At 37.8% G+C, this 11,691-nt stretch overlaps 1 protein-coding gene across 1 annotated transcript; it reads right to left on the reverse strand.

The window, feature by feature from the left end:
• Positions 1-1,356: 1,356 nt before the first annotated feature.
• On the reverse strand, positions 1,357-3,369 carry LOC131595187 (uncharacterized). The gene is made up of 4 exons (XM_058867482.1): positions 2,777-3,369; positions 2,566-2,695; positions 2,301-2,397; positions 1,357-2,129 (listed from the first exon to the last, which is right to left on the reverse strand). The coding sequence occupies exons 1-4, from the start codon at positions 3,367-3,369 to the stop codon at positions 1,357-1,359; spliced, it is 1,593 nt and encodes a 530-aa protein (XP_058723465.1).
• Between the last annotated feature and the right edge of the window lie 8,322 nt (positions 3,370-11,691).

Raw genomic sequence — 11,691 nt, forward strand, 5'->3', positions numbered from 1 at the left:
TCCTGGGTATTAGGAATCTTTGAAACATGAAAGATATGGTTTATCTACCTTGTACAAAGCCCAAGGTTGTGGCTACTGTGAAATTCTGGACTCAGACACGCGATGTCTTACAGGATGTCACGACATCACTATCTGAATATTTTTCAACAAATGAACAAAGTATAAACAGAAAAAATAACTAACACAAGAAAATTGTTAACCCAGTTCGGTTCTAACAAACCTACATCTGGGGGCTACCAAGCCAGGGAGGAAGTCCACTATAAGTAATATTAATTCAAGGTAATACAACTCAATATTACGCCTTTCACTTAATATCTACCCAATGCAACTTCAATCTAAATCACTAGACCAGAGATCCTACTCACTCCCCCTCAATCACAGCAGTGATGAAAACTGACAAACAAGTAATAACAGAAGACACTCTTCAAAGACACAACTTGATCTTGCTTAAAAGCTTTGATCAAGTACAATAGTACTCTTGCTTAAAAGCTTCGAGTACCTCTTACAACTCAAAAGAAAAACGCCTAGACCAAGACAATCATCATGATGATTGTTTGGCTTACAAGAAAACTACAACGAGAAAACTAAATCACCAGAACTCTAACAGTTTCTCAACACCAAAAACCCTGACGGCAACAGCAGCCCTTGCGTGGAATAAATAGCCTTCAATAATACAGCAACTGGGCCTGAATCCATAAAATAGTTTTTGACCTAATAAAACAAATCTTCAACACAAGAAACTGGTAATAGAAAATATCCAATTCGTCCTTAAAGCAGATCAGAATCCATCATTACCAAATATAGCGCATAAGGTCTTATCAGATTATAAAATCATACGTAGTAATAGAAAATAACGACCAGCTGCGAATGTCATGACATCGGCCTTGACATCAGATAAAGGCCTGTAAAAGGAAAAACTTCACAACAACAGAATGCATGTCATGACATCAGTTTTGACAAGATGGAACCACAATTAGTTTTACCAAAAATTACAGCCAATCAACAACATCTACAAACTCCCCCTTTGGCAAATTTTTGGCTAAAACTCTAATAGATATAAAACAGAAATCAGAGCACACACAGCAGCCAACAACAGAAAAATAAATTCTGTCAGCAACAAGAGCAACTTGATTAATCACCAGAAAACCAGAAAACATCTACTTAATCAGCTGTTACAGAAACCACTTGTCATTGTCAGGGAGAACCAGAGAAGAACCAAAATACAGAAAGCCATAACCAAGTCCAAACCAAAATAGCAAAACAACCATTACAACAAAATAACCACTACCAAACTACTACCAATACTCCCCCTTTTTAGCCACAAAAAGAGCCAAAACAGGTTCAGCTGCACCAGAACTAATCATCAGCCCCATCACTATCTGTATCACTTGAACCACCAGGATTGTCATCACTGGAGCTACTAGTCCATTCAACAGCATCACTACTCTCACTCCCAGCACTCTCAGCCTCAGCATCCTTAGCTTCTGCCTCAGCCTCTTGGTCTTCATCCATATTGTCACCACCCTTGTCACCAACAAGATCATCATCTGTAGACTGCTCAAGACTGTGGATGAGATTTTCAAGTTTCAGCTTCCTGTTGTCCAACTCTTGACACGTCTCTTTTAGCTCAGCAATAAGAAGAGCTTTGGTCACAGATTTGCTGGGTTGAGATGTCCCAGCAGATGTCTTGTCATCAGATCTCTGCAGCAGCTTGTAGTGAAAGGACAAAGCAGTCTCCCTCTTACATACAGTATCTTTACTTTTCAGAATTCCGGGGTGTTGCTTGAGGATGATTCCACATATCAGAGATGGGAAAGCAATGGGAAGCTTGGTAGCAGAGGTACCAGCATGCCTCATGGTTTGATCAAATATGTAAGTGCCATAGTCAAATTTTGTCTTGGTTCCCACAACATATATGAATCTTCCTAGGCCAACAGCAATAGTGGAAGTGTGATTTGTAGGCACCCAGTTAGCAGCACCAATCTTGTGCAGCAACGCATACCTGACATTAAGAGAACTAGCAGACAGTTTGCTCTTAATGGGCCACTTCTTAACCGTACCACCAGTGATTACCTTGCAGACCTCATTATCAGTCACTTCAAGCTCAGGTTGAGCTTCAGCATTTCTACCTAGATAGTGATTGATAACAGCAGGGGAAAACTCTATGCATTTTCTTCTAACATAAACTTTATGAAAATCATCTGTTCTACCATCAGCACAGTCTTGGGATAAATTGACAATAAACTCTTTCACAAGCATTTCATAACATTTAGAGAATTGAGAAACAGTCTTAATCAAACCTGCAGTTTTGATGAGCTGCATTACCTCTTGAATCTCCAGAGCATCATTTGCTAACTCTCTTTCTAGAGCCAACCTTCTTTGATACACAAATTTCCACTGGATTGCATTGGAAGCATAGTGCAGATAAATGTTATCCAAAGGAACATCACGGACCTTTGTAGCAGATTTAGTAACAGCAATTTTCTTCTTGGAGGGAATGTCAGGGACATCACTTGGGACATCAGCTTCAGAAATGCTTCTTTCCTTCCTCTTCTTCACACTAACTTTGTTTCCAGACTCTGAGGGTCCAGTAGGAACTTTCTTCATCTTTTCTTTAGTGACAGTCTTCAGAGGAGTAACCTGTGGCTTGAGAGACTGTTGTTCACAAACTTGTTTTCCCTTACGAGCCTTGACCCTGTTGGAGATGCTGGAGATGAGGTCATCATCAGCAATATCAATAGGATCATCAAGTTCATCTAGGTCCACCACATCATGCACATTAGGGTTTTCATCTTTCTTAGCAGGAATAGCAGGAACCTCTTCATCTTTCTCAGGTTCAGGAACTTCTTCAGCATTGACAGCCTCGGATGTTTCAACATCTTTGGCAACAGGGGTCTTATCATTATCAACAGATGTCTTAACATCTTTAGCAACATGAGTCTCATCATTATCAACAGATGTCCTAACATCATTAGCAACAGGAGTCTCATCATTATCCTGATCTTTGCTTACATCATCATGCTCACCTTGATCATCATCGGAAGCGGGCATTTGGGCTAGAGGAACAGAAATTCCTTCAACCTTGTGTCCTTCATTCAAGATTCTGGTGACAATATTTGCAATTGCATTATGAACATAGGATGAGCCCTCTCTACCCTGGACAGAAAAAGTTTCTGGGACAGATCCTCCAGTTGATTTTCTTGCATGCATCTTTCTTGGATGACTGCGAGCAGAATCGGAAGGAGGGACAGAGTTCAATGGCACGACATCCAGCACAACATCTTGATCGCTCACAGCATTTGGTGCCCTAGAACCTGATGCTGTTTCAGAGATAGGAGAAGATTTCTTTGAGGAAGGACTCTGAGACATGGTGAGAGAAGGTGAGGAACTGGGTAAAGCGTGATGAATGTAGAAACACAGAGAGATAGAGTGAGTGTGGAGGAGAGGTTTTGGAGGAATGAAAACCGTTTGGGTAACTTGCAAAAGGGGGGGAAAATACACTTTAATGTGTAATGATATCCAAGATTTGGAGAGAGAAATAGTGCTGGCCCCACTCCCAATTAATTGCCATAACCTTTCACAAAGACAGATGCCTAATTTGTTTCTTAGATTTTCAAACTTATTTGCATCTAAGACTTTTGTAAAACTGTCAACAAGTTGAAGGTCTGACGCAACATGTTCCAAGTCAATTATTTTGTCTTTAACAAGATCTCTGATGTAGTGGTGTATAATATCACTATGCTTGGTCCTGCTGTGCTGAATGGAATTCTTTGAAGTGTTGATGGCACCTAAGTTGTCACAATATAATGTCATGACATCTTGTGTGACATTGTATTCTGTTAACATTTGTTTCATCCAAACAAGTTGAGAGCAGCTACTTCCCACGAAGGAACATCCTCCTGAAATTCTTTTTCTGTTATCAGCACTGCCTGCCCAGTCTCTTAGATAAAGATGACCAAGTTTTTGGTGCCATAGCTTTGCTTCTTCTTCTTTAGAGCATATAGTAGAATAGCTGGATTCCTGAGATACCCACAAGAAGCAGTTATTTTTGGATCTGACACCCCTCATTACTACTTCCTTTTCTTCATTAGTAACCACACACTCATCTTTAGTGAAGTTGACTTGGTATCCTTGGTCACAGAGTTGACTGATGCTTATAAGATTGGCATTCAGGTCTTTGACCAACAGAACATCTTCTAAATTTGGCACTCCTGAACACTCTAATTTTCCAACTCCTTTGATTTCTCCTTTAGCTCCATCACCAAAGGTTACATAACTAGTAGAATGGCTTTTGATATCAATAAGCAGATTCTTGAGTCCAGTCATGTGTCTGGAACATCCACTATCAAAATACCAGTCTTCTTTGGCTGAAACTCTAAGAGATGTATGGGCTATTAAAGCCATACTTTTAGGTTTCCATTGTTGCTTCTGGATGGGCATGATCTGCTTAGGTTTGTACGAAGGAGCTTGATCTGGATATCCATATAGTCTGAAGCAAAAAGGCTTAATGTGTCCAAATCTTCCACAGTAATGACATCTCCATCTTTGAAACTTTCTCTTCATTTCACCTTTCTCGTGATGTTGAGTCACATGGTTTGACATTGGCTTCGACATCTCAGCTTCAGGTTTAGTTCTGCTACTATCTTGGACATATTTCTTTGTACTAACAAATCCTATGCCAGACATATCTCTTGAACTTTTTCCAACCTGCAAGATCTCCTCCAGCATATCCGTGCCATTGTTCAACATTTTTACTGATTTAGACATCTGATCAAGTTTGGATTGTAACAAGATAATTTCATCATTCAGTTCAGATATAGTTTCATTAAGCTCTTTGTTATCAGCCTCCAACTGGGCTATGTATTTCTTCTGCTTTTCACCTTGTTGACATACTTCAGCACTTCTGATACAGAGCCTTTTGTAGGAGGTTGCCAGTTCTTCAAAGGATAGCTCATCTTCACTAGAGTCTTCATCTGAGTTGTAAACTCCAGTTAGAGCTGTGACATGTTTGGCTGATTCTTCTTCAAAATCACTCTCAGACTCTTCATCAGACCAGGATACTGACAATCCTTTCTTTTGTTTCTTGAGATAGGTAGGGCATTCAGCTCTAATATGTCCATACCCTTCACATCCATGACATTGAATCCCTTTACTGTGATTGTATTTTTCTTCTGGTTTATCTCTTCTGCCAGAGTCATAAGATCTACTGATGTCAGATGAGATGTTCTTGACATTAGGTCTTGGCTTCTGATCCATTCTTCTTATAATTTTGTTGAATTGTTTGCCAAGCATAGCTATAGAATCAGATAGATTCTCTTCTCTACTTTCCTCTACTTCCTCTTGAGAGTTGGACACAAAGGCTATGCTCTTGTTCTTCTTTTCAGAATTTTCATTGATTCCCATCTCAAAAGTTTGAAGAGATCCAATTAACTCTTCTACCTTCATTTGGCTGATGTCCTGTGCCTCTTCTATAGCTGTGACTTTCATATCAAATCTCTTAGGTAGGGATCTAAGGATTTTCCTCACTAACTTTTCATCAGACATTTTTTCTCCCAAAGCTCCTGAGGTATTAGCAATATCGAGTAAATTCATATGAAAATCCTTAATACTTTCATCATCCCTCATCCTTAGATTTTCAAACTTTGTGGTTAGCAGTTGAAGTCTTGACATCTTCACTTTGGAGGTGCCCTCATGAGTAGTCTTGAGGATATCCCAGACATCTTTGGCTAGTTCACACTGGTGAACCAGTCTGAATATATTTTTATCAATTCCATTGAATAAAGCATTTAGAGCTTTAGAGTTGCCAAGCGCCAATGCTTCTTCATCTTTGTCCCAATCTTCCTCTGGTTTAAGAGTTTTGTTGCCATCTTTATCAATATTAACAGGATGCTCCCATCCTTTGTTCACAGCTCTCCATGCTTTGCTGTTCACGGATTTCAGAAAGGCCACCATGAGGGGTTTCCAATAGTCATAATTAGAGCCATCCAGAATGGGTGGTCTCATTATAAATCCACCACCTTCTTTGTCCATCGAACCAGAAAATACTTTCCCTAGATCTCACCCAGTAAAAACAGGCAGGGTGCCTGCTCTGATGCCAATTGAAATTCTGGACTCAGACACGCGATGTCTTACAGGATGTCACGACATCACTATCTGAATATTTTTCAACAAATGAACAAAGTATAAACAGAAAAAATAACTAACACAAGAAAATTGTTAACCCAGTTCGGTTCTAACAAACCTACATCTGGGGGCTACCAAGCCAGGGAGGAAGTCCACTATAAGTAATATTAATTCAAGGTAATACAACTCAATATTACGCCTTTCACTTAATATCTACCCAATGCAACTTCAATCTAAATCACTAGACCAGAGATCCTACTCACTCCCCCTCAATCACAGCAGTGATGAAAACTGACAAACAAGTAATAACAGAAGACACTCTTCAAAGACACAACTTGATCTTGCTTAAAAGCTTTGATCAAGTACAATAGTACTCTTGCTTAAAAGCTTCGAGTACCTCTTACAACTCAAAAGAAAAACGCCTAGACCAAGACAATCATCATGATGATTGTTTGGCTTACAAGAAAACTACAACGAGAAAACTAAATCACCAGAACTCTAACAGTTTCTCAACACCAAAAACCCTGACGGCAACAGCAGCCCTTGCGTGGAATAAATAGCCTTCAATAATACAGCAACTGGGCCTGAATCCATAAAATAGTTTTTGACCTAATAAAACAAATCTTCAACACAAGAAACTGGTAATAGAAAATATCCAATTCGTCCTTAAAGCAGATCAGAATCCATCATTACCAAATATAGCGCATAAGGTCTTATCAGATTATAAAATCATACGTAGTAATAGAAAATAACGACCAGCTGCGAATGTCATGACATCGGCCTTGACATCAGATAAAGGCCTGTAAAAGGAAAAACTTCACAACAACAGAATGCATGTCATGACATCAGTTTTGACAAGATGGAACCACAATTAGTTTTACCAAAAATTACAGCCAATCAACAACATCTACATACTGGGTGATGAAGGACTCACTGGGGAGACTCTATTATCTGCCTTGTACAATGCCCAAGGTTGAGGCTGATTCTTGACAGGGGAGTTTTATTGTTTGGGTGTCTTGTATGAAGCCCAAGGTTGAGGCTAACTGTTTTTGTTGGTTTTGACTCTACTGAGGAGGTTTTATTTATTAAAAGACTGTTTTTCTTTGGAAGCTAACCCTTTCCAGGGATTTTGACTCAGCTGGTGAGTTTGTCTGTTAAAAGACTGACTTTATCATGTTTTTTGGAGGCTGACCCTTTCCAGGGGTTTTGACTCTTTTGGGGAAATTATCTCCTAAGAGAATGAAATTAATTATTTTTGACATTCTTTTTATTAATTGACTTTGGAGGCTAACCCTTTCCAGGGGTTTTTGAAAGAATAAATTTGGGTAGCACTCCATTAATTATTAAGGGATGAAAGAATTGGCAGAAAGATTATCTAGTGAGACTTCTTGTTTAAAGCCCAAGATGAAGGCTGACTCAATGCTGAGGATGATCAAACATGGATCCTAGACTCTGCTAAGGAAGATTGATGAAGATAAGGGTGACAGAGACTGTCCATGTCTCTCATTCCAAAAATGTACTCAATGCAAAATTGAGACAAACTTAGCTTGTTTAAAGTCTGGTTTAAATTGGAAGAAACTCACCAGGGTAGGCTAAAAGGTAACTAAAGACCTGTTCCTATGTTTATAAGAAACCTGATGGGTCCTTGTATACAAGCTCAAGAGGAAGCTGGAAATGCTTTTAAGAAGCCTGTGGGTCCTTGTACAAAGCCCAAGAGGAGGCTAATCGAGGGTCCTTGTTATAGCACAAGAGAAAGCTATGTGGTTTTGAACTTATTTTGGCTCTAAGCAAATGGGTAAGAGGTTTCACCGGGAATAATTCCTCTTTGGGTGGATGTGTCCTATTATTTGGATTCTAAGGTTTTTGCCAAGATGTTTCACCGGGAATAATTCATCTTGGGGGGTTTGAACTACAGATCTCTAATTAGGAAAGAGCCTTCACCGGGAAGACATTCTCAATCCTAGGTCATATTCCTATAATATATATAGTTTAACTGTCCTAAGGTTTATACTCAAACGCAGTTCTAAACTAATATATGCACAGTTTATATTTGACAGTAATTTAAACAAAGACTGTAAATTGAAAGCTTGTAAAGCCTAACCTGGATGGAGTGGAGGCCATTGAAGAAGTATGTACAGAGCCTCAACAGTATTTTTGTTGTTTTGTTGATAACAGTTGAATATATATGATAAACAGTTAATGGTTTTTTTGAAAACAGAAGAAGTGAAGATGGACAAAGGTCACATAGGTATCTGAAGAGTTTCACCGGGAATAATGCCCTTCAAATACCAGAAGAATGTTTTGAAAACAGAAAGAAGATTTTGAAAATACAGTTTTGAAAACAAGCTAAGAAGAGAAGGTTTTTTGGGACTTACACTCTATTAGAGGCCCAGTACTTTACAGTACTGGTTATAAAAACAGTTTGAAAATGATTTGGAATGATACAAAGTCTCGTTGTTTGAAAACCCTAATCTTTTGATTTATTCGGAGATTGGAAACAGCTTTGAAAATTGACAAAAGTCAACTTAATTAAAGTAAAAATAAAGATTTTTACTTAATTAAGACCTAAACAATTAGGGTTTTATCATAAACTTATTTATAAAATGATTAGGTTAAATCAAAGTGAATATATATATTTAAAGTATTTAAGAAAACACTTAAAAACATACTATTTTAAACCTAATTAAAATACATGAAATAAATAATATTTTTATGATTTTTTTGATTATTCACAAAATAGATATGTTAAATAAAGAGTGTGTGAAAAATGAAGTGAAAATAAATTAATTTGGTAGGTTAAATAATTTGTTAAAGTTGTGAAGAAATTAAATGGGAAAAGTGGTAAAAAATATGGTTTTGTCACCTAGAGGGCTTGAACCCACGCCCTTGTAACCAACATACCAAAACCTGACCAACTGAGCTACGCGCTCAGTTTGTATAACATACGCAACGAATTAATTATATTTTAAAAAGACCCAGGAGATTCAAATTTGCGCGCCACCATGGTCATCTTCTTCCTTGAGCTCGTGAGAATTCAAATTTCTAACTCTTTGTTTTCTCAACCAAATGGTATGATGTAAACATCAATTTTGCTTGTTTTTGGACGAGGAATATGGCCATGGGTTCAGAATTCATTTATTTTAAGTGTAACTAACAAATTTCAGTATGAACACGAAGAACACATAAACCCTAATTTTAAAATTAAATGATGCACAAGATGAATAAATGAATGATGATAGAGGGTTTTCAATCCTCTGATGATGCTGAACAAGATAGAATCGAGCTTTACCACAAAGAGTGCTTAAATTAAAGAGGTGAGGTTCAGAAACTTGCCTCTGAAACTGAAGGTCGTGAGGATGATTGAGAGCACCTGGGCTTGAATGAATGATCTCAATAGCTTCCCTGAGACTCAATGATGCTAACTGGATGTTTATTATAGCCTGAGTCCTTCTGAATTGCTCTATGGACCTCCCTCGATTTCAGCTTCAAGTGAACATGGAGGTTGTTGAATTTGGAGTTACAGATGAGCTGCAGCCATCTGGTTAGCTCCACTATGACCTGAGGAGTGTGTCTGGATGATTGGCTTGGCTTGAAACCTTCTGAATCACTCCATGGACCTCCAACTGCAGATGCTCCAAAGTGAGAGCAACAATGGTGTTCCTCCACTTACAAAAGTGATCCAGGTGCTTGGATCACCTCAAATGACCTCCCTTGAGATGTTAGAATGCTCACTTTCCAAAGATAAGCTCTGGTTTGAAGAAATCGATTCTTCTTGCCAAAGAACTTTGAAAAACAATGAACAAGAGAAGAGAAAGAGAAAGCAAGTAATATGGTTGCTTTGGTGTGTTTTTGAATGAGGAATGCATCTATATTTATAGGCAAATGGATCAGTATAGCTGCAGAGGAGTGAGCTTCCTTAGTGAAGTTGATTTGGTTTCTTAGCCATGAAGGAAGTTTGCAAATATCTCTTATGCAATGATGAGAATTTTGATTCCATTTGATCAATCCCCTAGCCCTCGATTTTGCTTGATCTTAGGGGACAATTCTGAGCCAGAAATGAGCTCTAATTGGTTGGTGAGAAGATTCCTTGGGTGATTCATCAATTTGCCATAAATTCACAAATGTAATCATTACATAATCACATGTTCTTGTTTTTAGAATCTTCTTCAATTCTTATGGCATGGTGAAAATGAATGCATGGCATGTTTGCAGATGTATTATGGGTCATGTAGCATATGTATTTGAGGTCATGTGCACAAAACTTCAAAGTTCCAAAATGATGCATGACCTATAATTTCACTTCATGAGGCCAACTTTGAACAAGCATAACTCTTAGCTCAAATTGAATTTTGAGAAGGTTGAACACAATTTGGAAAGCCCTAAAAATCTACTTTAAATCATTAGTTTATGTCTTCTTCAGAATCCTTTGGGAAATTTGTGAAAAATGAGCCCAAAGTTGGATGAAAACTAGGTTAAAACACTTAGAAAAATTTCTAAGTGTTTATGACCTAAACTTCAAAATTTCCAAAACTTCATAAATGGTTGATCTTTTGAAAAAAGTTCCTTTGTAAGATGTTGTTTTATTTTGCAAGATCTACAACTTTCATGTTGGAAGTTTTTTGAGTTGTGTAGGTGAAATTTTGAGATCTCACCATGCCCTCAAAAACCCTAATTCCCGACTTTTCGCTCCTTGATGAATTTCTTTGAATTTCTTTGGCCAAATGACTTTGACATCCATATATTGATGATATTGATCTTTGAAAGTCATTTTTTGACCAAAAACCTTAAAAGTCAATGATGATCCTTCACAGTTGACTTTTGCCTGACAAAGTGAAATTTTGGACTTTTGTGTAGAAACAAGATCTTATCCTCAAATGAATGATGTAAATGGATTATATGGAGGTAGTAGAGATCCTTGAATCATGTCTTGAGTTTTGGATTCATGCCCCGATCAGAAGTCAACTATCTTGGTGAATTAGGTCAAAACCCTAATTTGTCGACCATGTGAAAGTAATGACTGTAGACTTTGAATTGAAGTGTGATGTCCAGTAGATCTTGTAATATGAGTTATTTGAAGATGATTGATGTCTTTGAATGACCCTCTGAGGTTTTTTAGGGTTTCCCAAATGTGATCCCTGATTTCAGTCCTTGATAGGCTCAAAACCCTAGTCTGGTGACCTGAGTAAACCTGTACTCATATGACTGAATGTCTAATCAATCATAGATGAGAAAAGTGAAGTTTTTGAGCCCCATGATTGTATTAGAGACTAGTCTTTGTATTGATTGATCCTTTGCCTGAGCTTTCTTGTCTTTGAGCATCCTCGATTAGGTACAAGATGGAGAAATGACTGCTCTGGGTACTTGTCTTGACCTGATGAAAAATCCTGAAGATATGTCATCTCAGGGGGGTCAAAAATTAGGGTATGACACTGACAATGTTTTAGTTTTCTACTGATGATCAGATGTAAACTTCCTAGATGTCAAACAAATGTTTACAAGCAGAAAAATGTTTATTCTGAGAATGATAATGAAAATGCAACAATTATGTAAGTCTTGATGTTTTATTAA

The sequence above is a fragment of the Vicia villosa genome, linkage group LG1 (assembly GCF_029867415.1).
Source record: "Vicia villosa cultivar HV-30 ecotype Madison, WI linkage group LG1, Vvil1.0, whole genome shotgun sequence".
NCBI lineage: Eukaryota > Viridiplantae > Streptophyta > Magnoliopsida > Fabales > Fabaceae > Vicia > Vicia villosa.

Coding starts and splice junctions, on each gene's coding strand:
- LOC131595187 (XM_058867482.1), bottom strand. CDS start 3,369: ATGTCTCAGAGTCCTTCCTCAAAGAAATCTTCTCCTATCTCTGAAACA. Junction 2,696..2,776: donor AAAGATGAAAACCCTAATGT/GCATGATGTGGT, acceptor CATCTCCAACAG/GGTCAAGGCTCGTAAGGGAA. Junction 2,130..2,300: donor GCAGCTCATCAAAACTGCAG/GTTTGATTAAGA, acceptor ATCACTATCTAG/GTAGAAATGCTGAAGCTCAA.